The sequence below is a fragment of the Acinonyx jubatus genome, chromosome E1, assembly GCF_027475565.1.
Source record: "Acinonyx jubatus isolate Ajub_Pintada_27869175 chromosome E1, VMU_Ajub_asm_v1.0, whole genome shotgun sequence".
In the NCBI taxonomy this organism is placed as follows: Eukaryota; Metazoa; Chordata; class Mammalia; order Carnivora; family Felidae; genus Acinonyx; species Acinonyx jubatus.
The window spans coordinates 37,880,908-37,906,276 of NC_069397.1; the positions used below are offsets into that span (position 1 = coordinate 37,880,908).

Genomic DNA, 25,369 nt, shown 5'->3' on the forward strand with positions numbered 1-25,369 from the left:
GAAAGAACTTTCAAGAGTAAGTGGGTTCCTCCAAAGGACCTGTCCCCTAGCCCCAAAGACCTCCCCTCAGGAAGTTCCCCTTTTTTCCCCACAGTACCAGGCCTCTGGGGCCCAACAATGATGATGCCCCTGGGCTTCTTTCCCATTTCCCCAACCTTTAAGACCTCTTAAGCAGTCCCCGCTTCCGGCTCTCGGGACGGGGCCCCAAGGCTTGGGGGCGGAGACTGAGGCGAAGGGGCGGGGCTGCACGTCTACGCACGTCCCTGTTCGCTCTGTGGGGCGGGCTCAGCGGCGGAAGCGGCGCCGCCGCCGGGAGATCCTGTTCCGCTCGGAGGCCCGGCCCGGGCTGCGGGGTTGGCTGCGGCTGGGGCTGGAGGAGCACGGTCGGTGGATGACATGGAGCAGGTGGGTCCGGGGGAGGTCACTGGGGTCGGGTGGTACGAGGGCTGTGTCTTGCCAGCGGATTCCACCTCTCTGCCTAGTGTCCGTTGTTGGTTCCGTCCGACCCTTCCCACACCCTCGACGTCTCAGGTTCCGCCCCCTTCCTCTGCTCGGCCTCGCTCCGCCCCACGCGGGGTTCTGGGGGCTCCGACGCCGACCCTCCTCGGCCCCGCCCACCCGAGAGCGCCCGGGGAGGGCGTCCGCGATTGTCCTCCCGAGCCTCGCTCTCCACTGTGAAGGGAGGGGCGAGGGACGAAATCTGGGTTTTAGGGGGCAGGAGTTGGATGTGGGCAGGGGTCAGGGTCTTTGAAAGAGGAAGAAAATATACATTCCAGCAGGTATGCGTCTCGCTGTCATCCGGTCTACCCCAACTTCCTTTGAAACCGGCAGTGTATGACTTCCTAACTGACATCAAAAGCGCCCTTTAAAGAATCTTTCTTGAGTTCTTAGAGGTGCATAACACCAGTGACACTCGTTCCTAATTGATATAATTGACACCCCGCCCCCTTTGGCGTCCTCCGCGTCAGCATCTTCTTATTTTCTTCCTACTGTTCTGACAGTAGAAGTACCGTTTCACATTCTCTTCTCCTGCCCAGCCCCCACTATACACTGAATTTTGATGGTCTCATCCACTCTCATGGCTTCAGCTTTACACCACCTAAAGGCCCAACAGGCGCTCAGATCGACTTCTTTCTTCAGCGCAGCCCCTCCTTGGCGCCCCAGACTTGGCCATCCAGCTACCAGTTGGACAGCTCCACTTCGGCTGGAGCTCACTTCAACTGGTCTCCTTCCCTGCAAGCGCGTTCTTCCTCTGCCATCCCATCCCAGCGAGAAACGGGAAATTATCTTACAGTTCCTCTTCTCCCTCAATTCCCACATCAGTGGGGTGACCCAGTCCGGCCAACTTCCTGAACATGCTTCAAACCTGATCCTGGGCCTCCATCTCTTCTGTGACCACCTTGATGTGTTTGTCACCAGGATAACCGCAGTGGCTTGCTAGCAACCTCCAGTCGTGGCTGCCTGCAACCCAGACTCCAAACTAACTCTTGTGATCCTTTTAAAACACAAGTCTCATAGTGTTACTTCCTTGCTTAAAACCCTTTGTTGGCTTCTTATTGCTGTGGGGAAAAGGCTGATTCCCTAGCACTATTTACAGAGCTCTCTGGGTTCTGACCTCTTTCCTGCCAGTCTCCTATGTGCACCCTAAAGTCCAATAACATGCAGCTGCCTGCCCACACCTTGCAATTTTGTGTCTCCTTGCCTTTGCACACCAGCCCCTCTGTCTGGGAAGCCCCTTCTCTTCTCTGCCAGGCTACCTTCTATTTGTCCTTCTCAGTGCTCAGCTCAGACAGTACCACCTCTGGGTAGACTTCCTTCCATCTACCCTGTCCAAGACTTAACACCAACCCCCTGTGTCCCTACAACACCCTGTCCGTAGTAGAACAGTGGTTGAGCAAACAGACTCTCGAATCAGACTTTGTGGGTTCTGACACTATTTTATGACTTAGATGAAGAAAGCGCCCCAGTTTCCTAATTTGTAAAATGGAGATAGCAGTGTGCCTACCTCATAGAGTTACCGTGAGGATTAAATGAAATTATGCGTAGAGCTTAAAATAGCATGTGAATGCTCAATAAATAAACCTTAACCGTTACTGCTTATATAAGAACATTCTAGAGCGGTGGTTGTCATTTTTAATTTCTTAAATTGCTTGAGAACAGTTGATGTGGCTTACTTCTCATTCTGTTCCAGAACTCCAAAGCCTGGCTTTTTTTCAATAAATAAAATGCTGGGGTGGAGAGCATTGGGGGCAGGATCTGGATTTATTGAGTGAGGCTTCAAGAATGGAAAAAACCCAGACCTGATGTCAGTCTGCTCAGGAAATGACTCGGGAAGTGAATGACTGTTACATGGCAAGCATTAATTCTAGAGAAATGTACACAGAGCTCTGGGAACCCATGGGGAGGAGGGCCAAGAATGGCTTCCCAGAGGAGCAGACAATTAGTGAGGGACCTTAGAGCAGGAGGATGAAATTACCAAAGGGAGGTAGAGACCAGGGTGGACTCAGAGAATGGGCACCTGGCTCCCTTTCAGGGGGAGGGCCAAGGTGGGCAAGAGGGCCGAGGCAGCCTCCTCTGCTGAGGTTGGGGATTCCTTTTCTTGCTTGACCACGAAGAAGTGTCTCCTGGATTTAGGAGCCGGTGGGGACCACGCCCAGGAGAGGTGTGAAGGCCTGGTGCCTGGTGTTTGGGGCAGGCCCCCTGGGGTAGTCGGCTTGAAAGCCTGTGGGCTGGGCCTATGCTTTAGACCTGAGTCTGGGCCTTTGCCTACCTGGAATGCTCATCTTCCTTGCCTGTGGTTGGTAGATGCGAATTCTTCAAGGCCTGGGTCAGATGGCTCCTCTCTTTGTGGCTTTCCCAACCTCACCCACTCCAACCTGGGTCAGATGCTTCTCTGAGAGCCCACAGTCCATTGTTTGTTCCTCACTGAAAGTGCTGATTACAGTATGGCACTGTGTTTTATTTATGTTAGCCTCTCTCACCAGACCCAGAACCCCTAAACATCTCCAGGGACTAGCACAGTATCTGGCATGTTATAGGTTCTCAGTTCATATGCTGCATTAGACTGAGCTCTTGCACACCAAACTGGGGAGGAGGTGTGGGTGAGACCAAAAGTCCTGTGTATTTGGCAGCTCATAACTTGTTCCATTGAGTGGTAGAGACTGTTGGCTCCATTTAACAGATGAGGAAGCTGAGACTCAGGGGAAGTCACTCAGCAGGAACTTCAAGAACTGTCTCTTGACTCCAGGTCTACAGCTGTCTCTGAGAAGCTGCCTCCAGGTCCCAGCCCCCAAAGGGGCAGCTGCCGTGTCTATAGGACAGGGGACAAGCAAGGCATCCCATCTGACCAGTTGTGTATCCCTGTGAACCTTTTCTGGAGAGGGAAAGGCTGACCCTGGCTTTTGTCTGGTCAGAGCTGGTGCTGGGAGGGGTCTGTGCTGAACTCCTTTCTGCCTGTGGGACCTTCCCTTGAGTGGACTGATAGGACTGAGATCTCTCCCGGAAGATGACTGGCCCTTTCCAGGCTGACCTTGAGAACTTGACCTCATTAGCTCCCAAGTTTTATCCAGTAGCACTAAGGGTGTGGTGGGGCCTGACTCACCAGCCCCTGAGTAGGCCAGGGCATCCCCGACATTCAACAGGGCCTGGCATGTGGACGGGGCAGGACAGCTGAGTAGATCTTAGCCTGCTAAGGTTTTCCAGTAAAGTGTACCATCAGAATGTCCAGGCTGGAGGGGGCACTGTAAAGTGATGAATGTAGTTTCTGTTTTGGCTCGACTCTTCCCCTTTCCACTTCCCCAGAAGGAAAGGAGAAATGGAGCCTGGTTTGTGTCCTCCTCTCCTTAAACTCTTCCTTCTCTAGAAAACTTCGCAAACTCTCTAGTGGTGGGACAGAGTGGGGGCCAATAAGCCAACTGTGCCAGGGCTGATGGCACAGGCCACTGAGCCCTGAAGTACAGTAGAGCCTAATATGTGCCATCCTGGGTCAGCTCTCTGCGGCCAGGCTCATCCTTCCATCCAGCAGCACAGATGGGACGCTCGGTCTGGGCAGAGTGCCGTGTGTACATGCCTGGCCCAGGACCCTGCCTCTAACACTGTCTCATGGCTCCTAGTAGTAGTAATAGCTGCTGTTAATTAAGCATAGACACTTTGTGTGTGTTATTTCGAATCCTTTCAGTACCTCTGTGAAGTGGTCTCTATACTATCCCCGTTTTATAGATGAGGAAACTGAGGTTTAGAGAGACTGAGTGATTTACTCAAGGGCTCACAGCCTAATGAAGAATGGCTTTGGGCTTTTTTTTTTTTCCTTGAGAGCATGAGCAAGCAGGGGAGAGGCGCAGAGGAGGTGAGAGAGAATCTTTTTTTTTTTTCATTTTTAAAAATTTAATATTTATTTTTGAGACAGAGAGAGACAGAGCATGAGTGGGGGAGGGGCAGAGAAAGAGGGAGACGCAGAATCCGAAGCAGGCTCTAGGCTCCCAGCTGTCAGCACAGAGCCCAATGCGGGGCTCGAACCTGTCAACCCTAAGATCTTGAGCCGAAGCCAGACGCTCAACTGACTGAGCCACTCAGGCTCCCCGAGAGAGAGAGAGAGAGAGAGAGAGAGAGAGAGAATGAGAGAGAGAATCTTAAGCAGGCTCCATGCACAGCACAGAGCCCGAGGCAGGACTTGATCTAATGACCCTGGGATCATGACCTGAGCTGAAATCAAGGGTCAGACGCTCAACTGACTGAGCCACTCAGGTGCCCCAAGAATGGCCTTGGGCTTTTGACTCCAGGTCTGATGCTCAGTCCCCAGACTCATGCCCTTTCACCTGTTCCAGGGTGGGCATTACAGACCCACAGATCAGTTAACTTCTTAGACATGTACCATGGCAAAACACTGTGACCCAGGCCTAAAGCATTCAAGAAAAATGACTTTGAGGCTCAAGTCTAGCTGTTTGATAAGGAAAGTACTGAGCCAGAGTCCTGAGAGCTGGGGTTGGGGAAGCCTGGAGGGTGAGGGAGAGCTGGGGTGGGAAAGCCCAGGGGTGAGGTCATTCCAGAATGAGAAAACACGGAAGGGAGACCTGCCGGCCATGGTGTGTCCTGGGAGCAGCCAGTGGTCAGGAAAGTGTCAGGGGAAGGGGACAGGGATCAACCCCCATAGCAAGAGAGGAGGACTAGAGTCTTTCTAAGGGAGCACATCCTTTCTTCTTGACCTTTGCTATCCAAGGAACTTAGTTCACCTCCAGCCTTTTCCCTGAAAGTTGGTGTTCAGGGTGCCAGTTCCCCTTGCCTGCTGGTGGAGAGGGTGCCTGGACTCTTAAGTGGGGTGAGACACCAGCAGAGGGTGGAGTCCAGCTCCAGGAGAAACAGTCTGGACCAGAAGGGGCTGCTCCTTCAGGGCTGGGTGTGACTGTGTACCTGTGCACCTGTGCTCACACCCCTGTAGGGAAAGGTGTAAATAGCTGTTCAGCACGTTTCCTGAATATCTTTTGTGAGCCTGGTGCCATTCTGGGTGCTGGGCACACAGCATTGAGCAAAGTATGGAGAGTTTCTGCCCTTGTGCAGTTTGTAGTCTGGTGGGAGGAGACCGGCAGTGAACCCAGACCAGTAAACCTAGAATATGTCTAGGGTGATAAGCGCTGTGAAGAAGAGTAAATTAGGGTAAGAGGATGAAGGGTGGGGGCTATAGGGGAGGAGCTTCAGACAGGACAGCAGGTGCAAGGATTCTGGGGTGTGAGCATGCTTGAGGTATCCAAGGAACAGAGAGGGGCCAGTGTGGCTGGACCAGAGGGTTCAGGGGAATAGACCAGGGGAAGAGGGAACTTGTAGGCCAGGATGGAGACTTTGGCCTTTACTCAGGGTGAACTGGAAGCCATCGAAGGTTTGGGGCATTGGGGAGGTCTGGTCTGACTTTTACCACGATCCCTCTGGCTGCTGTGTTGAGAACAGACCTGGGATGAGGACAAGGAAGTGGTCAGGAAGCTGTGGCAGATGAGGGGTGATGGTTAGGACAGGGTGACAGTAGTGGTAGTGGTGAACAGTGGGCAGATATTGGATGGATTTTGAAGGAAGAGCCAATAGGATTTGCTGATGGTTTGGATGTGGAGGGGAGGGTGCCGGGTTCTCCACAAGCCCTCACTGGTTGGCCATAAAGTTCTTTGGGGTCTTTTGACACCTGGCTTCCTGGCCAGCAGAGACCCCGGGGTCAGCTCTACCCCATCCTGGCTGAGGGACTGTGGGCAGGCCTCTGCAACCTTCTGCCTCCTCCAACTCCTCATCTTTACAGCTCCTGGTGGGGAGTGTGACGAGTAAAGGAGGGGTGGCTGCAGGGTGCCATCACAGGCCAGTGCTAGGCCAGATTTATTTCTTATGTGCTGGCTCATCAGGATGGTCTGCAGTCCTGTTTGATCTGCTATCCTGGCCTCCCTGAACCAGCTCCCTCCCAGGCTGGCCAGTGGCAGGACACAGGCTAGGGCAACTCTCTTCCACACCCAGAGCCTTGGCCTCCTGCCTGTCTATGGATTCTCCACTAACCTGGGCATTACATGAGGAACTTGACCCAGAACAGCCCCAGTTCCGGCTTAAAGCCATCTCATGGAGGCTGTCAGAGCTCAAGACTGTCTTCCTCTAAAGAAGAGGCAGGGATGTCATACTAGTTAATCCTTATGCAGTGATCTTTCTGTGTCAGGCATTGTCCTAGGCCATTGCATTGAACAAGTCATGTAATCCTTTTAATACATGTAAGAAGTAGGTGCTGTTGTTATCCCCACTTCACACGGAGAAAACTAAGGCGCAGAGAAGTCTGGGGTAGTAAAGCAGGAATCCAGGGTTTGAAACTTCTCTAAGCTTGGAGTCCAGTCCTTTCTCAGCCTTACTGATTCCTCCTGATTTGTATGGAGAAAGGGACTCCACTGGGAAGCCTCCATGGCCAGTGGGGGCTAGTGCTCATATTTCCTGAGGAATATGGGGTGAGGGAGGTGTTGAGAGCCTGTGTCCACTGTCCCATCGGCCTCAAGAGAAGGTTTGGAGAAGCCACACTGCCCAGAAATGTGGGTCATTTCTGGATAGAGATGAGACTTGGTCTTCCTTCCCCGGGGCCACAGAGCATAGCTTTGTGGAATAAGCTCTCACTGGGCCTGGTACAGCTTGGCCAGGCCACTGTTGGAGGTCAGGGCTTGGGAAAGGGCAAGGAAACTCAGATGGCAGTGGTGGCAGTGGCTAATGTCTAATGAGCATTTACTCTGTGGAGCCAGACACCGTTCTAGGCACTTCGTGTGCATCACTGTGTCCTTTGATGCCCCCGATAGCCCAGGGTCGAGACCATTGTCCCCAGTTTCCAGATGTAGCCTCTGAGGCTTGTACAGTGAATAAGTGACATTGCTCAAATTGAAGACTTGCCTTGGCCAGGAAACGCCAGCCAGGAACTGCAGGCAGTCCGGGAGCTTGTGGTCTGGGCTGTGACTGAGAGCTGGCAAGGACCTCATCTGTGCCTCTGTCCCCTAAGAGCTATGGAAATGGGGATCTGGGGGTGACTGAAGGGACAGAGCTTGGAACTGCAGGGGGGACTGGGCACCACTGGCACTTCCTCAGCCTGTGCAGGGAGCAGGGACAGTCCCCCGCTTCCTGCCCCCGCCCCCAGCCTGGGAGTTCACCTTTGCCTGGAGCTGGAATGACTTGGCCCATTCTATGCACAGGTAGGGGACCCAGACTTTAGGCTTAAGAAAGCCTGCTCTGGGTCACCTGTGAGAGGACTTGTAGAGCTCACATTTGAACCCAGGCCTTTTGGGTGATTTCATTACATGTCCCTGTAGTGTATAAGCACCCTTCCCCCCCCACTTTTCCTCTTACCTGAACGACCTTGCCAGTTACTTGTTCCGTCTCAGCCACCACTGACCAAGCACCTACCATACTTCTGACACTTCTAGAAATGCCAGCCCTAGGACTAGGTAGTAATTATCGTTGCTTTTTTTTACTGTGGTAAAATATACATAACATAAAATCTACCATTTGAATCATTTTAGGATATAGTTCTAAGGCATTAAATATATTAACATTGCCTTTATTTAATGCAGCTGAAGAAACGGAGTGTCAGGACGGTTACGTTTGCTCCAGGTTGCACAGCTTCTAAAGGCAGACTGAGATTTGAACCCTGACCTGAGGGTCCAGCTTTCTTTCCATGATGTCAGCTGCCTGCCGTTGTCTGTCCTGAGTCTGGGACCCTCCCCAAAAGCTCCTCGTTCAGTCTGGCCAATACTGGCATTTCCTAGGGTAAGAGAAGGCCTGGCAGGCCCTGGGGGCCGTGCCTGCCCCGCCCCTTTGCCTCAGGAGCTGCAAGAACTGGAGTAATCCACTGTGCCCAGTGGCCTGCCTCTTCCCCTCACCCCTCCTTCCCTTACCGAGGATGATAAAGCCTCCCATTTCCTTGCCCCCGTGCCCAAGCCTTAGCAGCTCCGCTTCCCCTAAAACACACAATGGGTGAGTGTCAAGTCTGCTCTGTCCGTCCCGGACGGACTTCTTCACGCCATAACGTGCCGCTCCACTCCAGACACCTGTGCAGGCACGTGGGCGGGGCAGGGAGCAAGGACCGCAGAGGTGACCGCGGAGGCTGGGCTCGGCAGGGGCTGCTGCTCCCATGGGCCTGGGCGGCAGCCGTGCTGTCTCTGGCCCACAGCACTCATTCCTGCCTCCCCCTCATCAGGACGGTGGGCACGGCGGTGTGGGGGAGGCCAGGCCTCACTGTTCCGCTCGCAGCTGCCACCTTCCACCCGCAGGGCCAGGGGGGCAGAGAACAGTGCTTTGGGGACCGTTAAGGGTAGTTCCAGGCCAAGATGGTTTTCACCTTTTGGACTGGCAGGCAGTCTGACGGAGCTCAAAGACCTTTTGAAGTCATCTGAGTGGGCGGTTTTCAAACTGCGCCCAAGGAGGTGCCTCCAGGGTGACCCAGGAAAGGCTGCCAAGTGAGGCTCTCTGTGGCACCTTCTGTGGCAGGACCTGTAACAGTCTGTTTTTATCTTTCTTGTTTATTAAGGTTCCAAGTAGGGTTTTCTTTTCTTTTTTCTTTTTTTCTTAAGTTTCTCTTGCTTGAAGAAGGGGGTTTAAAAAAATCACTGACTTTTCCCCCCAGGTAATGCAGCAGGGGCTTGTGAGGACTTGCTCAGTTACTCGGGGTCAATGGCTGTCTCAAGAGTGGGGCTCAGGTCTTCATTCCCGACTGGTGCTCCTTCTACTCTACTTTGGACTCGGAGCAGCTTTCGTAGGGGAGGGTGATGTAGAAGCCCCCTGTCTCTGCCTCTTGGCCGGCTGCCCCCAGCCCTGCTTCAGAGGCCCCGTGCGTGGCTCCCACACTCCCCTGTGTCTGCAGCTCTTCCGGCCTCCCCCAACACCTGTGCTCTCCCCCATCTGTGTCTCTTGCTTCAACAAGGATGTCTGCATGTGTGAGTGTCGGTGCTGTTGCCGCTCCAGTGGCATCTCACACCACGCTGCCACCACCCGAGTCCTGTCCCCAGGGAGGGAGGGAGAAAGCCGGGGGGATGCCAGACAGACTCGGGAGCAGCTGGGAATAGGAAGCCACAGCACCCTGCAGTGACTCAAGAAGAGGGAGAGGAGCAGATAGGGAAGACGAGACACACACACACACACACACACACACACACACACACACAGGCGGAAAGGGAGACTTTCAAGGGAGACTGAGGTGATGGTGGTGGAGAGAGACAGAGGGGAGAGACTTAGAGAGGAAGACCCAGAAAGATAGACATGAAGTGGGGAGATGGGGGCTGGCACAGAGACACAAAGACAGAAAAGTAGTTTATGAGAGAGACAGGAAGGAAGGAGGAAGAGAGATGGAGACAGGTCTGGCAGCAGACAAGAGGGCTATTAGACACCAGGAAATGTCACCTGCCCTGGAGCTGCGGCCCTGTCATGGTGAGAGATGCGCTGAGCATTCAGTCTGGCACCAGGTCCGGTGGATGGATGTTGGGGATAGGTGTCATTGCCGGCGGCCTGTCACATCCCTCTCTTACTGCGTCCTGCCAGAGCTAGGCCCAGCTTTCCTTCAGTACCAGATGAGCTGGGCACGGCAACCCCAGTAGTGTGGTATTAGGGGTGGCCTTGGGCCGGGTGCCTCTGCTGAGAACAGTCAGCTCCTGTCCATTGGGGCTTGCGCAGAGGCAGAGGGATGGACAAACTGGCTTGGTCAGAGTCTCCTCCCTGTCTCAAATGGGGAGCTTGTTTGGGACCTGATAGATTGAGGGCCCCGGCCAGTAGTAGACATAACAAAGGTATGAAATGATAACAGATTAGGGGGGAGACTGGTTAGATCTTGCCGTCCCAGGATCAGAGACCAATATCTAGGGTTCCCCTCTCGCTGGCCCCCAAACCTGCCCCCTGGTGCTGGCATGAGAGAAGATTCAGGGAGACTCTGATGGAGCAGCAGAAGTGTAAGGCACCGACCATGCTGTGCGCCCTGCCCAGGCAACAGGACCTCTTCAGGCTCCTTGCCAGCACGTTGGTGGAGTAGAGACCTTGGGTCTGGGGGCCGTGTGGCAGGGAGGGAGTGCTCCGAGGCCCTCTGCCTCTAGCATTCATAAGAATTTCAGCTCCATGGTCGCACAGACAGGTAAGGGGTGGGTCCATTCACCCTTCAGTCTTGGCTGCCTTACCTGTAATGCGGAAGGACCCATCCTGCCCCGTGTGGGCATGAAACACAACCGAGGGCACAGTGTTCTGTAGGCAGTGGAGCTCTGGCCTAGCCTCGGGCAGTGGCTGGTTCTTCCCCTCTTCAGGATTTGCCCCATTTCTCTGCTGCGTAGCATGGAGCTGAGGACCAGGAGACCCCCTGGAGCCCCCATTTGTTCAGCAGCCAGTCCAGCATCCACTAGGTGCCAGGCATCGTGCTAGGCGCCAGGAGACAGCAATTACCAGTCAGGTGAAAGCCCCGTACCTGTAGGGTTTGTAAAACAATAAGACCATTTTGGGTAGTGACGAGTTCACGGAAGAATGTGAAGCCCCGTAACAGGACAAGACACTGTGACTGGGGGCAGGAGGGTGCGGGCTCTGAGGAGAGGACTTTTGAGCTGCTTCTTGGAAGGACCGGGGAAGGGAGAGCTAGGTCCAAGGCCCCAGGCAGGACCAGGCTGCCACATTGAGGGACCTAAAAGAAGGCCAGGGTGGCGCTGGGGGTGAGCCCTGCCTGCCTTGTGCGAGGAGCCGTTGGAAGAGCTGGCAGGGCCTGGACTGGAGGGCTCGGGGAATGGCAGGGTGTGATCAGTGTTTGGAAAGCCTTTCTCTGGCTGTGCAAGAAGTGTTGTTAGAGTGTGAGAGAGGCAGCCTGGAGACTCGCCCGCTAGGCTAGTTGTAATGGCCAGGCCAGAGGATGGTGTTGGGCCTGACATGGGGGTGGTGGGGTGGAGCTAGAGAGAAGGGACCAAGATGTCCTTTCTCCATACCCGCTGTCCCAGTGCAGAGCACTCGGAGACGGAGACACTGCTCTAGGAAGTCCCTCCCAGTTGCCATGGATTAGGGGGTGGGAGGGTAGGGCTGGCTGCTGGGAGGGAATGTGGCTTTGTGCTTGGCAAACAAAGAACAGAGCTTGGGGCCCTCTTCTCCTGGGGGTGGGGGCAGGCCGAGAGGCTGTTGACAGGACCGGAGGCTGAACCACAGGGCTGGGCTTGGCAGGAGCAGGCTGTGCCCTCAAGCAGCGGGGAGGACCCCAGAGCCCTCCAAGGGTGAACCGTGGGGCCGCTGGGCTTTACCGGGGGTTGGTGAGGAGGGCCGAGAGAGAGGGATGCTCAAACCCCTCCAGCCCAGAAGTGGGGCTGCAGGAGAGAATTTGGGCTGGAAGGGCTGCTAGGGGGTTGAGATGTGAGAGGGGGCAGATGTGTTTGGGAGCAAACGGGGTCCCTGGGGCTGTGTGTGAAGGGATGAAGGAGGTTAATGGGACCTCCACGCCCCTGACACGAGACACGCGTGACCTGACCCAACTGCCCTGCTTCTCCCCAGCCTTGCAGCTGAGGCCCCGCCTTCCCCACCTTGAGGTGGGGGCCCACCAGGATGAACAGACTGTCTGGGGAGCTGGCCCGTGACTTGGAGCGCAGCCTGCCGGCCGTGGCCTCCCTTAGCTCATCACTGTCCCACTCCCAGGGCCTCTCCTCCCACTTCCTCCCCCCACCTCCAGAGAAGCGCCGAGCCATCTCTGATGTCCGCCGCACCTTCTGTCTCTTTGTCACCTTCGACCTGCTCTTCATCTCCCTGCTCTGGATCATTGAACTGAACGTGAGTGGGGCCAAGGCTGGGGCGGGGGTCATCCGAGCCTTAGCTGCTGCACCAGCTGTCTGGGAGGGTTGCGTCTCTGGCAGGACAGATTTCCAGGTAAGATGAAGAACAGGAAGATCAGAATAGCTGGGAGCTCAGAGGGCTTGAGTCATTTGTCTAGGCTCTCTCGGCAAGTATGCGAAGGAGGGCAGCGTTTGAACCCAGACCCTCAGGCTGCAGAGTTCACACTCTCGACCTCCGTGCCAACCTGCCCTCTAGTGGACACTCTTGAGAAAGGAGGAGACAGCCCAGTGGACTCTGGTTGGACTATTGAAACCTTTGTCTTTTTTTTTGCGCTATGTTGCTCTCTTGCTCCATTCATTCATTCATTCAACAAACATTTTTCAAAGCCCTGTTGTATCCTAGGCACTGTGCTGAAGGCAGGGGGTACGGTGGGGGAGCAAACCAGTAAAAACTCCCAGTTCTCAATGGTTCCTAGCTCTCTCTTTCTCCATTTTGGACACTCCTCCGGTGCCCCCCAGTTTGGCCTCTCCAGGCTGGTGAGATGCCACTTAGCAGCCTGGAGATGGAGCTGCCTCTCAGTGCCAGGTCCTTAACCTCCTCCCCTTGGGCAGGCACCAACAGGGTAGAGCAGCCCCAACCACAGAGGCAGGAGCTGTGGGAGCAAAGCATCCCAGGCTCAGTCAGTCCTGGCTCCTCCTCTGTATTCACTGTGGGACCTCAGCAGGGGACTCTGCCTCTCTGAGCCTTCCCTTGTTTTCCTTCTGCAGAATGGGTCAGAGTTCAGGATGGCAGGTGCCCTTTCTCCAGGTCTCAGGCTCAGTGACAGAAAAAGGATGACTTTGTTGATAGAAGTGAGGAGTTTGGGGAAGGGGCTGGTTTAGAGGTGGAGGACAAATTTGATTCTGGGTGTGTGGAGCTGGAGGGCTCTGAGGGTGACTGTCCTTTGTGCATAGAGATGAACTGGCACCTTCAACAAGATTGAGCCCTGGGGGACCTTAAGGACCATCCTGCCAATGAAAAAGCAGAGGCCAGCAAGGTCCAGAGCCATTTGAAGAGCTTCTGAGGTCTTAGGCATTCTTTTTGAAGGTCCCATCCAGCATCAAAGCAAGCACTAAAATTCACCCACAGCCTTCATTCAAAATATTTTTTTTTTTCCCGAAAACAGCCAAAAAATTTTTTGTAATTTTACTTTTGAAATCACGTAGATGTACTGGCTATAATAGCTCAGCAGTCATTATACATACTTGGGAATTCTTGCAGAACAAGAAAAAAATCTAATCTCAAAATTGTTTTCAAACATAATGAAAAGTTCAGAATGCTAGACTGTAACCATTAGTGGAGTTAGCCATAATGTTTCACTTGGTAGACACTTATTTAAAAATGGGATAATTTTCGGTTTTGTAGTTTTATTTTCCTGGTTTAGAGCCTATATATTTTTAGTTTTCTAACAGACTGGGTGTTGTGTGTTGGATGTAAGGACCCCAGGAGGGTTGCGACACCCATGTGAGGTCTCGTAGCCAGAGACTGGCAGGGGCTGGAACTCAGGTCCCCCGAGTCAGGATGTCCTCAGCTTCTGTGCGTGCCCAGGTAGAGGGAGAGCTGTGAGGGACGGCGACTGTTAGGGGTCAGAGGGGCTATGGGGCCCAAGAGGGAGCAGTCTGAGGAGGAAGAGGAAGAGGAAGACCAAGCTGGGGTGGGGTTGGGTGGGGTGTCGGGTGTGAGGGGTGGTGTATGAGACTCCATGAGGCTCAGGGTGGTCTTGAGGTAGAGGCACATGGTGGAGACTTGTAGGGGCCTTCAAGTGTTATTGAGGCGGCTGCCCAGACTACTGGCTCCTGCTCTAAGCATCAGAGTCACCTGGGAACTGTATGAAAATTCCAGATGCTCAGCTAAATCTGAGATTCAGTGGCCTGAACATCTGTATCTTTAATAAGCCTCCCTACTTCAATTTGGATCATCTGCCAGAGATTAGGAACTCCAGTCTAGGTGGTCATAAAGGGTCTTCACCTTCCAGGCTCTTGGGTTCCACTCCCCGGAGTCCCCTTCTGTCCTCCGTCCTCCAGGGGGCTGGCACCCCATTCCTCCTGAGAAGTCGGGCTGTGGTCTGGCTCTCAGTGTCCATCCACATCCTCTCCCTCCCCAGCCAAAGTATCCGGATTCCTCTTGAAAATGTGTGGGTGACTAGGGCAGGGACAGGGGTGAGGACAAGTCTGCTCACCCCCGTCTCTATTGCTGGGCATCCTCTCCAGCACCATGATGGATTTTGCCCATTAAGCACAAACCTAATCAGTTGATTTGCCACTTGGGGCTCTGTCTGACACCGCTGCTCACCCCCTGGTCCCCACCGCCCCAGATGGATGGTTGCCTGGGAAGATGGAGCCCCATAGTGGTGAGAGGGAGATGAGATTCTGTGAGAGGCAGGCTCCCAGCGCCCAGTGTACCAGCCCTACCTGCCTGCACAGGGCCTGTAGCCTCCCCTACACAGCCCTGGGGCCTCCAAGACTCCCCCTCCCTGCGCACTGTGCCCTCGAATGTCATTGCTGGAGCCGGACCCTGCCTGTCTAGGTTGCCTGGTGCTTGGAGGAATGAATGATGTTAGTTTGGCTGAGCTCCCTTGGTGTTTTGGGGCCCTCCTTGGGCAGTGGCTCAGCATCTCCAGGTTCCACACTCCCCGTCTCCTCCCCATCCTCAGAGGTGAGGGCACCCCTGGGGACTTGTTTCTGCCTGTAGAGCTGTTCATATCTCCCTCTTCCAGACCAACACAGGCATCCAGAAGAACCTGGAGCAGGAGATCATCCACTACAACTTTAAAACTTCCTTCTTTGACATCTTTGTGAGTGGACTTAGGGGGTCCCGGGGGCAGAGATGACACAGGGACAGGACTCCCTGGCTGGCTTCTCTTCTCTCTGCAACACACACCCTAATCTGAGCAAGGAGACTTGGCTCCCATCCTCAGGGAGCTCTCAATATTCAGAAAGTTCCTAAACAAGGCTCTCCCTTCAGAGAGCCCCAAGCGTAAAGGGGAAGAGTAGACCCCTGTCTAAGAAGGTCACATCCAAGTCATCCCCAGAGAAACACTGACTCAACCATTCTCTGCCACGGCATGCATGCCCATGTAGAGGGAACCTGGGGGAGGTCAGCCTTGGGCAGGGGGAAGGGCAGTGGCTTGCCTGTGATGGCTTGTGTCCTGCCCCCCTCCCCCCCGCCCCCAACCAGGTTCTGGCCTTCTTCCGCTTCTCGGGACTGCTCCTGGGCTATGCTGTGCTGAGGCTCCGGCACTGGTGGGTGATTGCGGTAAGACGCCACTTTCCCCGAAGCTTTCAGGCTCTGGTGGGGCTGGTGCAAGGGATGGTGTGGAGGAGGACTCACCCCCCAGCCTGTTTGCCCTCTCTCCCTCCTTCCTCCCCTGGGCAGGTCACCACACTGGTGTCCAGTGCATTCCTCATTGTCAAGGTCATCCTCTCTGAGGTTAGTGGCTCAGGGGTCTGGCTGGTCTGGTGGGTTTCTAGCCTGGGGGATGGGCTTCTCCTAAGAAGGGACCCTTTCTCTGATTTTGGGTGTCTGTCTCTGTTGTCAGGGTGGGGTGAGGGGGAATCCTGTCCTTTGATAGTTCCAAGGAATCCTCATCACTGGCTTCTTCCACCTGCCCCTCTACAACCCCAAGAACAAAAAGTCCTTCTGCCAGCCTAACCTCAGTTTATCCTGCTGCAGAATTCATTAATCTGTCTCAGAGGTGTGTGCCGCAGAGGTCCCCAAGCAGCTGGTCCAGGAATGGGGTGTATGCCAGAGTTACTAGCCCCAAGAGGGGACTCTGGGCTTTGGGGCAACCCCCCTACCGTGGAGCTCAGCCCCGTCCTTCCACAGCTGCTCAGCAAAGGGGCATTCGGCTACCTGCTCCCTATCGTCTCCTTTGTCCTTGCCTGGTTGGAGACCTGGTTCCTTGACTTCAAAGTCCTACCACAGGAGGCTGAGGAGGAGCGATGTGAGTGCTGGGGGAAGGGGTGCAGTGAGGGTCATCATAGCCCTAAGAGAGGAGACTTTCAGGCATGAGAGCCAGTTCTGAGCTATCTTGCCAGCTCTGAACAGCCTCCAAGAGCCTAAAGATGAGCTTGGAGTTGGGGGGACCCCAGGCTGCTAAGGCATGACTGCCCTTGTTTTGGGACAATGGCTGCCCATGTCTGCTCCCCCAGGGTATCTTGCTGCCCAGGCTGCTGTCGCCCGAGGACCCCTGCTCTTCTCTGGCGCTCTATCCGAGGGCCAGTTCTATTCACCCCCAGAATCCTTTGCAGGTGAGGGCTGGTGGATGGGGAACTGCTTTCAGGGAGGGTCTTTATGAGGAGTGGGTTGGCTGGGTTCCTTCTGTTCCTTCTGTTGGCTCTCCGGGGAAAGTGAGCAACCTTCTTCTACACATACTTCTGTCCTCCCCGCAACGTTGCACTTATGCCCGAACCCCACTATGCCCCACAGTCTGTCCCCACACCTTCTTAATGTCTCTGTGCTTGTTTTCTGCAGGGTCTGACAATGAATCAGATGAAGACCTTGGGAAGAAAATCTTCTCTGCCCAGGTATTTGGCTGCCCACCTCGCCTGACCTTTGGAGTGGGCACCTCGGAGAAGGGCCAGTGCTGGGCTCAGCCAGGGTGGGCAGGGCCTTCCCAGCAGAGCATGGACCTCAGGCAGCCCGAATGCCAGTCATCGTGCACCTGCGTGTCTGGCTCACCGTCAGTCAGGCCCACCGGTCTGCCTCATACCTGGGGCCCGGAGGCGAGCAGCCACAGCACCTGGGGGACCCCACAGGGCCCGAGAGACCACCCAGACTCCATGTGTGTGGAGTATCTAGAGAAAGAACTGGCCACGAACAAGGTAGGGTATGGGCCTCAGGCTGACCCCTCCATGCCTTTCATCCCTGGCCAGGAACGGGAGTACATCCATCAGGGCAAGGAGGCCATGGCGGTGGTGGACCAGATCTTGGCCCAGGAGGAGAACTGGAAGTTTGAGAAGAACAATGTAAGAAACTTCTCTCCCACCTAACCTGCTCATGTGTGTTGAGAATTTTGCTTGCTCTTCTGAGGCCTGAGAAGCCCTCAGAATTGCACAGTTTGGAAACGTATTCCTGCATCAGGAGTGGGGGCTGGGCCCTGGGGTCACCACCTGGCAGGAGGTTGGGCTGGGTTGGATGTTTCCACTGCCCCCTCCCTCTGCTCGTGGCCCCACGCCCATCCTCACCTCCCTGCTGCTCTCCTCACTCAGCTCTGGCTTTGAAGGGGAAGCCAGGCTTCTGCCCTATGTCTGGTGTTTTGTTTCGTGATCAAAACAACATTATCTAAAGAGTTGGCAGGGAGCTTGGGAAAAGGGGGACACGTCCCCGTCCCTCTCTCTGGCCAGTCCCTCTCAACAGCCCTGGCCAGCCTGGAGACACGGCTGTAGCTGTGCTTCTGTCCTTTAACTTGATATCAAAAGCCTTACTCTGCTCATTGCTGGACATTTGTCAGAACCACTGTTTTTTAGTGGCTACTTGAATATCCCCAAACTCCTGGAGTTTTCTACCCTAAGCTGTTAAAAACCTGCCCTGTCGCCCATTCTTTTGCCGGTAGCCCACCCCCCCGTGCCCTCCCCCATGCCCTCCACCCACCTCCCTGTCACGCTTCTGTCACTCCCACAGGAATATGGGGACACTGTGTATACCATTGAGGTTCCCTTTCATGGGAAGACATTCATCCTGAAGGTGAGTGAGGGAAGCAGGTGTGCTGGAGTGTCCTGGAGCCTCCTGCTCTAAGACTTCAGGAAGGGGCTTCCTGCCTTCTGGCAGGTTTCTCTCCACCAAGAGGGAGGGGCTGATGTGTCCAAGCACATCTGGCGCCACCCAGCCCTCTGCCCGCCCTGCCCCAGACCTTCCTGCCCTGCCCGGCGGAGCTGGTGTACCAGGAGGTGATCCTGCAGCCCGAGAGGATGGTGCTGTGGAACAAGACGGTGACTGCCTGCCAGGTGAGCCGAAGAACCGGGGGGCCTGGCCTGGCTACCTCTCAGGGCAGAGGCAGAGCAACACGGCAGATTAGGGTGCAGTCATACCCCAGCACGACCAGTTACCCCAGGGGACCTGGGTCATGTCATGAACTGCTCTGTGCCTCAGCTTCCCGGTCTTTTTTTTTAAAAAATTTTTTTTTTTAATGTTTATTTATTTTGGGGACAGAGAGAGACAGAACATGAATGGGGGAGGGGCAGAGAGAGAGGGAGACACAGAATCTGAAACTGGCTCCAGGCTCTGAGCCGTCAGCCCAGAGCCTGATGCGGGGCTCGAACTCACGGACCGCGAGATCGTGACCTGAGCTGAAGTCGGACGCTTAACCGACTGAGCCACCCAGGTGCCCCATCTTCCCGGTCTTTAAAATGGGTATGATGGTAACGGTGCCTCCTGGTGAGGGTCAGGAAGATGGAGAGGGAGCATGCAGAGAAAGCCCAGCCCAGGGCCTGGAAGTGGCTCTCTGTAAAGGGCCTGGGCAGAGAGGAGGCTGGTGTGGGGGTTCCTTGAGGTGCTGGGATTTTCCTGGGCTGGGCCATACTTCACATCTCCCCTCACGGCCTTTAGATCCTGCAGCGAGTAGAGGACAACACCCTCATCTCCTACGATGTCTCTTCGGGGGCCGCGGGCGGGGTGGTCTCCCCGAGGTGAGCACCACCAAGCCCCTCCTCTAAGGCAGATCTCTTGCCCTTGGATCTTGGGCTTGGCTCCCTGCTTCCAGTCTAACACTCCTGCTCCCCAGGGACTTCGTGAACGTGCGGCGCATTGAGCGGCGCAGAGACCGATACCTGTCGTCGGGCATCGCCACTACCCACTGCGCCAAGCCCCCTACACACAAATATGTCAGGTGAGCCTTGCCTTGCCCAGGGTCACCCCAGCTGGCCCCTCCCCTGGTGACTGTGAGGACAGGGGAGGGTACAGTGTGTACAGCTGGGTGCTTTCTCCTGCTGAGGCCGCCTTCCTGTCCCCTGTCCTGCTGGGCTTTGCCCCACTCAGCCCCTAGTCCTGCTAAGCTGCTCTGCCTCCTGGAGACGGGGGGGGGGGGGGGGGGGGGTGGTGGTGGGATTAATGGCTGGAAGTACACCACCCAGGCCGGAGGGCAGCTCCAGGGATAGGGACCAGTCTGGGGGAAGGGAGCTGGGAGCCATGAGGTCGCGCCGGTCCAGGTGACCTGAGCAGAAGGTTCTGTGTTCTGGAGCTTGACCTTCCTACCTGAGTAGAGTTGGTCCCCGCTGCCTTGCCGGTCCCCAGAGTGCTCGGAAGTGCCCCCAGAGGAAGAGGAGTTTCAGTCTTCCTGCTGCCTGTTCCAAGGCATCCTCCAGTTCTCCTGCTATCTATCCTTAGACCCCAGTGCTGCAGGTGGCCTCCTCCCCGATTCTCCACTCTCCCCATCTCTCCTGGGCTTCCACAGAGAGCACTGTTGGTGGAGTATGAGGTTTGGCACACCAGACTCCTGGGTGATGAACAGGCTTATTTCCTCTCTGGGTGCTGACTTCCTTGTACGCGGAGTGAGCTTGGGAATTCTCAGTGGAGCTGTGAGGGAAGTGACTGGTGACAGGACATGCCCTGCCCACTGCCAGGGAGGGCACCCCCTCCCAGAGCACCCCCTCCTGACACCACCGCATTGCTCCCTGAGTTGGGCAGGGGTGAGAAATGCGAGCACAGCCCACCCCTCACAGCCGGAGCTGACCGAGAATCCCTGGACAGAGAAAATGACCACTGCCACTGGGGGTGCACAACATCGGCGCGCTGCAGGAGGATTCGAGCGTCACCTGGTGGGGTAGAGGGCTGTATTCTGTAGCCTCTGGGACACCCGTTCTAGGCCCTGCTCAGGCAGAGTGGCAGTTGCTAGACCAGTAGCCTCCTTCCCTCTTTCACCCCAGTCCAGGATGGGCCAGGAATGGAGTGTGGAGTGGGGTCAGAGGCCTTGCCTGGCTCCAAGTTTCCCCCCCAATGGTGCTTTTTTCTTAGGGGAGAGAATGGTCCTGGGGGCTTCATCGTGCTCAAGTCGGCCAGTAACCCCCGAGTCTGCACCTTCATCTGGATCCTTAATACAGATCTCAAGGTGGGGTTGCTGAGGCTGCAAGGCTGGCTAGGGTACAGTAGAGGGGACTTTGGTGGGGGACGTTGGGGTCTCCCATCCTGCTCAAGGCCTCACCTACACTGCCTCCTTAAGCTAAAATTTGGGGCAGGATCAAGATGGTCTCGTCCTGAGTCGCTGGAGGGCCTGTACCTCCCCTTACCTCTGACTCCGGAGGCCCCAAGGAGCAGTGGCTGCCTGCCAAGCCAGCCCCTCCTAGGTCTGTTTGTGTGGTTGGTGCCAGGACCCGGCACAGCGTGTTCTTCCTGCCGGGGGTGAGGGGTAGAGGGTGGCTTAGGCTGTGTTCCAGAGCTGCACCTGCACCTGCTGCTCTGGCCCAGGGTACCCCCCCAACGCGCCCCCCCCCCCCCCACTGGCGCATGTTGTTGAGAGGGGAGCCCCTGCTGCGGACAGGCCATCCTGGAACTTCTTCCCACCTCCCCACAGGGCCGCCTGCCCCGGTACCTCATCCACCAGAGCCTCGCAGCCACCATGTTTGAATTTGCCTTTCACCTGCGGCAGCGCATCGGAGAGCTGGGCGCCCGGGCGTAACCATGCCCCTCGCCACCCTGCAGGCCAGGGTCCTGTCACCACAGCCTTCAGAGCCAGAGAGGGGGCCAGTGGAGTTTCCCGCTGCCCACAGAAGACCTGGCCTCAAGCAGCGGGAAGAGGTTTCCTCCTGTGGCAGCACCTTGGCCCCAAGCTACCACCCTCCACCGTGCTTCACTGGACCTGGGAGCCATGGCTGTGAGCAGGTTGTGAGGTCAAGCATCTGGACTCCAGGGCCCTGCTGCTGAGGCGAGTGGGGTCTGTCCCGCTGATGTTTACACAGTGACTGTCCCTGCCTCCTGGAGGAAGATACCTACGCTCCCCTACCTAGCCAGGGGCAGGATCTGGAATGGGAGCCTCAGACTTGATGGGGGAGGGCCACGGCCCTGAGCAGGACAGAGGTCAGGGCGGGCCTTGGCGCCAGTGTTAAGGTGCAGGAGCCCCTTCATCTGCCTGCTTTCTCACCACGGTTTTTTAGGATTATTTAAAGGGTCTGGGACCTTTTTCCATATGCACTTGTTGGGGAGCGGGTGGTAGGTAGGGGGGTGGGTGCTGGCAGTGAACTTCTGCCACTCCCAGTTTCTCTCCCTCCCCCAGGGTTCCTTGGGGACCTTTGTAATTTGAGCCAATTATTAAAAACAAACTCAAAAAAAAAAAAAAAAAGAAAAAGAAAAAGCAGCCCCTCCTGCCTGGCCTCTGGAAGGAAGAGAAGTGCAGCACTGTGGACAACACCCTCTCACACCCTTGCAGAGCCACAGGGAGTGTGGAGCCACTGGGGACTCAGTTCCTGAACACCCCCACTTTCCTGACCGGTCCAGCTGGGCAGATGATTGGTCAGAGAAAAATGCCCCCCCCCCCCCCCCCCAGCCAGGCCTCCTCTGAGGGAAAGTCAGGGGAAAATCTCCTGCCGGGGATCTGGGGGGAGGTAGGAGAGACCCCAGCAGCAAGCATGGCAGGCCTTGACTGTCCTTGGGGTCCCACAGCCGGCCTGGGGTGGGGCCCAGGCTCCTGGGTCACCGAGGCGTCTCAGGTCTCCCTGGGTCTCTCTTGCTGCACTCACCTACCCTCTCCGCCCCCAGCACACTCACTAGGGGCAGCATAGAGTCAGCTCCGGGGGCGGGGGGGGGGGGGGGGGGGGGGGTGGTGCCTAACAGGGGCCACTGCCACACCTGCCCTCCTTCCTCCCTCCCTGCCCGCAGGCTTCCCATGGGGCAACTAGCATACGGCCAGAAGGGTACTATCTTGGGCCTTGTTAGGTGTGTGACCCTGGGTAAATCTACCTCTCTGAGCCTCCCATTTCCTGCTTTGTAAAAATGAGACTCGTTAGATCATGGGGCTGTCATTAGAAGAAAAGGAGAATCAGGCCTGCTGCTTTGGTAATCAGGAGTGCGCAGTTCTACCCCAGGTGGGTGCCCATGGGCCTCTCCAGCTGCTGGGCGCTGTGCTGTTCCGGCAAGGCCCTCTGCTCCTGTGTGGCCTCTTCCCGTGCCCTTTGCTGTGTCCACTCAGTGATGCCCTCATTCCTCACTCCCACTCCTGTGCTCTGTGCCACGTATATTCCTGCACCGTGAGTTGCTCCCCTTGGGTGCTCGGCTTCCCCAGCAGCCATCCAGCTCCCCTTGAAGGAGAGCCAGGCCCCTCCCAGATGGCATAGTAGAACTGGTCAGGCTGTTGAGACCAGAGAACGAGGCCCAGAGAGGGGCAGGGACTGCCCCATGCTCAGCCTGTTTATGGCTGAGTTGGAGTTAGAGCCAGATCTGATTGTACCACTCATCAGAGCCCCTGAATTCCCATCTCACCTGCTTGGGGGTGTTGGTGATAGGGGCGGCCACCCACATCTGCTCTTTACGACCTGACTGGCCTGACTTGGGAAACCACTTCTCTGACCACTGGCCACGAGAAAGGAAAACCTCTGGCAAAGGTTCATGCCCAGGGTCCCAGATATGGAATTAACCAAGTAATTTCCTGCCAGTGTGGTGGTGGCAGTTGGGGACCAGGGCTCTGGGTGCAGACACCTGAGGATGTGGTTGCACTGTCCCTGTCAAGGGGCATGGCCAGGGGCTATGCCCTTGATCCCAGGCAGAGGAGAGGAGTGGGGGTAGGACCTGATGGCCTGGTACAGAGCCCAGAATGGGCCTCGATTCCTGCCATTTCCTGCTCTGTTTACAGACAGGCTGCTGTCTTCCCTGGACAAGAGGAAAGGGGTGGGGCAGAGGGCAAGTGCCAAGGTGGCACGAGGCTGGGCACGTGCCTGGTCTCAGACAGTGTCAAAGGAGTGTCAGACACCTGGAGGTGTCACTCTGAGGACTTCTGCCCTCCTCTGGAGCATCTTGATCTCCTTGGAAGCTGACTGCTGACCCGGCGGGGGCAGCTGGAATCCAGGTACCCCAACCCCCACCCTGGGCCCAGAGTCCCCCATCAGTGAGCCTTGGCTCTGCTTATAGCATCTGACGCCAGAGGGGCTGAAAATAGCCCCTGGAGGAGGTGGAGGAGGGGGCTATTTAAAGGGCCTGGGAGGAGCAGAGCTGAGAGGGAGTGAGCACTGATCATGGCGACCGCAGAGCTGAGCTGCCAGGTGTCCGAGGAGGACTGTGAGCGGCGAGAAGCCTTCTGGGCTGAATGGAAGGATCTGACGCTGTCCACACGGCCTGAGGAGGGGTGAGTGCCAGCCAGCTGGGAGTTCCTCCTCTCCCCTACAACACCCCTCCTGAGGCTCAGGAGGCCAGAGCACAAAGCCCTGCAGAAGTTTCTGGGGGTAGGGACAAGGAGAGGGCCCACTGGGGAGAGTGGAGTCACCCCTTCCGCATCCCAAGTTCTGGCAGCCCCAGGGAGCCCCCTACCCAGCTCGTGACTGGAGGGTAGCAGATTTCAGGAGCTGGGTACCCCCCTCCCCTCTCCTCCCCAGTTGCTCTCTGCACGAGGAGGACACCCAGCGGCATGAGACCTACCACCGGCAGGGACAGTGCCAGGCGCTGGTGCAGCGTTCCCCCTGGTTGGTGATGCGTATGGGCATCCTCGGCCGCGGGCTGCAGGAGTACCAGCTGCCCTACCAGCGGGTGCTGCCACTGCCCATCTTCACCCCCGCCAAGATGGGTGCCGCCAAGGAGGAGCGCGAGGACACCCCCCTCCAGCTGCGGGAGCTGCTGGCACTGGAGACAGCCCTGGGGGGCCAGTGTGTGGAGCGCCAGGACGTGGCCGAGATCACCAAGCAGCTGCCCCCTGTGGTGCCTGTCAGCAAGCCCGGTGCCCTTCGTCGCTCCCTGTCCCGCTCCATGTCCCAGGAAGCACAGAGAGGCTGAGAGGGACGGTGACTCGGGCTCCACTGTGCCCACTGTGGGCTGGGCCCTTCCTGGCTAGGACCATGGAGGGCAGCTGCTGGCCATGGATGCTTTGTAGTTTGCCCAGAGTTGGGGGCTAGGGGAGGAGGGAGCCAGAGGCCAGGATGCCTGGGTCCCCTGAGTTCCCAAAGGGAGGGGGGCAAAGACAGTGGACACTAAGGGTAGAGAGCTGGGGGCCAGCACAGCCGAGTACCCCCAGCCCCAGGAGAAGGGACAAACGATGCTGGTGAGGACAAGAGGTCCCTGAGAGGAATGACCCTGGTCCAGGCTTCAGCTTCAGAGAAAGATGAGGAAAAGTGTTAAGGGGATCTGGAATGCTCTGAGAAGAGGCTTGGAGAAGACTGGCGTGAGGGGGACGTGAAGAAGGCAGAGGCAGAGTGGGGCCCCCAGCATCCTCTGTTAGTGCTGCAATAAATGCTCAATTGTGTTCCAGACTTTTCGTCTCTTTCCTTGTGGGGGCCAGCCCATTGGTGTCCCCCCATGCTCACTTCTGGGAATAGGCCTTGCATCTGAGCTAAATATGGCAGAGCTAGTGGGTACGCTCCATGCTTGGTGGTGGGGGCAGAGGAGACAGGAACAGAGCTGTAAACAGGGTGGCTGTCTGTCCAGGCCCCCTTCCATGCCCTGGCTCTGCTGTGCAGTTCCTGGACTCTGTGTCCAGTCCCCTGGCACTGGGCAGTGCCCAGCAGGCCAGCTGGCATCCAGGGTGTGTTTAAATGATCTCATGGAGAATAGGGAGGGGGCTGGCACCAGGATTGTCCTTGGCTGTACCTAAGGGTGTGGATGGGGTCACTGACTCCGAGGCTGACCTACCTCTCAGTTCTGAATCCAGACAGGATCAGTCCTTGGCTCCGGTCAGCCGCTCTACCCACCCTGCCCAGGGAGCCCAGGGTGGGCTGTGGGGAGTGGAGGGTCGGGTTCTTGTCTGTGACCCCTGCAGCTGTTGTGACTCATGTCCCAACCTGATTGCCTGGCCCAACAAGGAGACATGTTTCTCTTGGGACAAGGTGGGGACCGATGAGGGCACAGAGGTGAGGGCACAGAGGAGGCTAGGGGCCCATCTGGACAGGGGCTCGTAGCCTACCTAGGGCAGAGGTGCACTGGACTGGCCCAAAGGGGT

The 25,369-nt window shown here is 56.4% G+C and overlaps 2 protein-coding genes across 3 annotated transcripts; both read left to right on the forward strand.

Annotated features, from left to right (window-relative positions):
• The first annotated feature begins 246 nt into the window (after positions 1-246).
• On the forward strand, positions 247-21,586 carry STARD3 (StAR related lipid transfer domain containing 3). Of its 2 annotated transcripts, XM_015078569.3 has the most exons (15): positions 247-405; positions 11,989-12,261; positions 15,020-15,097; positions 15,481-15,558; positions 15,679-15,732; positions 16,129-16,246; positions 16,455-16,553; positions 16,777-16,829; positions 17,178-17,270; positions 17,926-17,988; positions 18,153-18,248; positions 18,850-18,929; positions 19,025-19,129; positions 20,254-20,347; positions 20,810-21,586. In XM_015078569.3, exons 2-15 carry the CDS (start codon positions 12,040-12,042, stop codon positions 20,912-20,914), a joined length of 1,338 nt encoding a protein of 445 aa, XP_014934055.1. In that variant the 5' UTR covers positions 247-405; positions 11,989-12,039; the 3' UTR covers positions 20,915-21,586. The 2 variants fall into 2 exon arrangements, with proteins under 2 accessions (XP_014934055.1, XP_014934056.1); XM_015078570.3 differs by lacking the exon at positions 15,020-15,097.
• Positions 21,587-23,409: 1,823 nt separating this feature from the next.
• On the forward strand, positions 23,410-24,683 carry TCAP (titin-cap). The gene is made up of 2 exons (XM_015078598.3): positions 23,410-23,569; positions 23,817-24,683. Exons 1-2 carry the CDS (start codon positions 23,460-23,462, stop codon positions 24,208-24,210), a joined length of 504 nt encoding a protein of 167 aa, XP_014934084.2. The 5' UTR covers positions 23,410-23,459; the 3' UTR covers positions 24,211-24,683.
• The last annotated feature ends 686 nt before the right edge of the window (positions 24,684-25,369 follow it).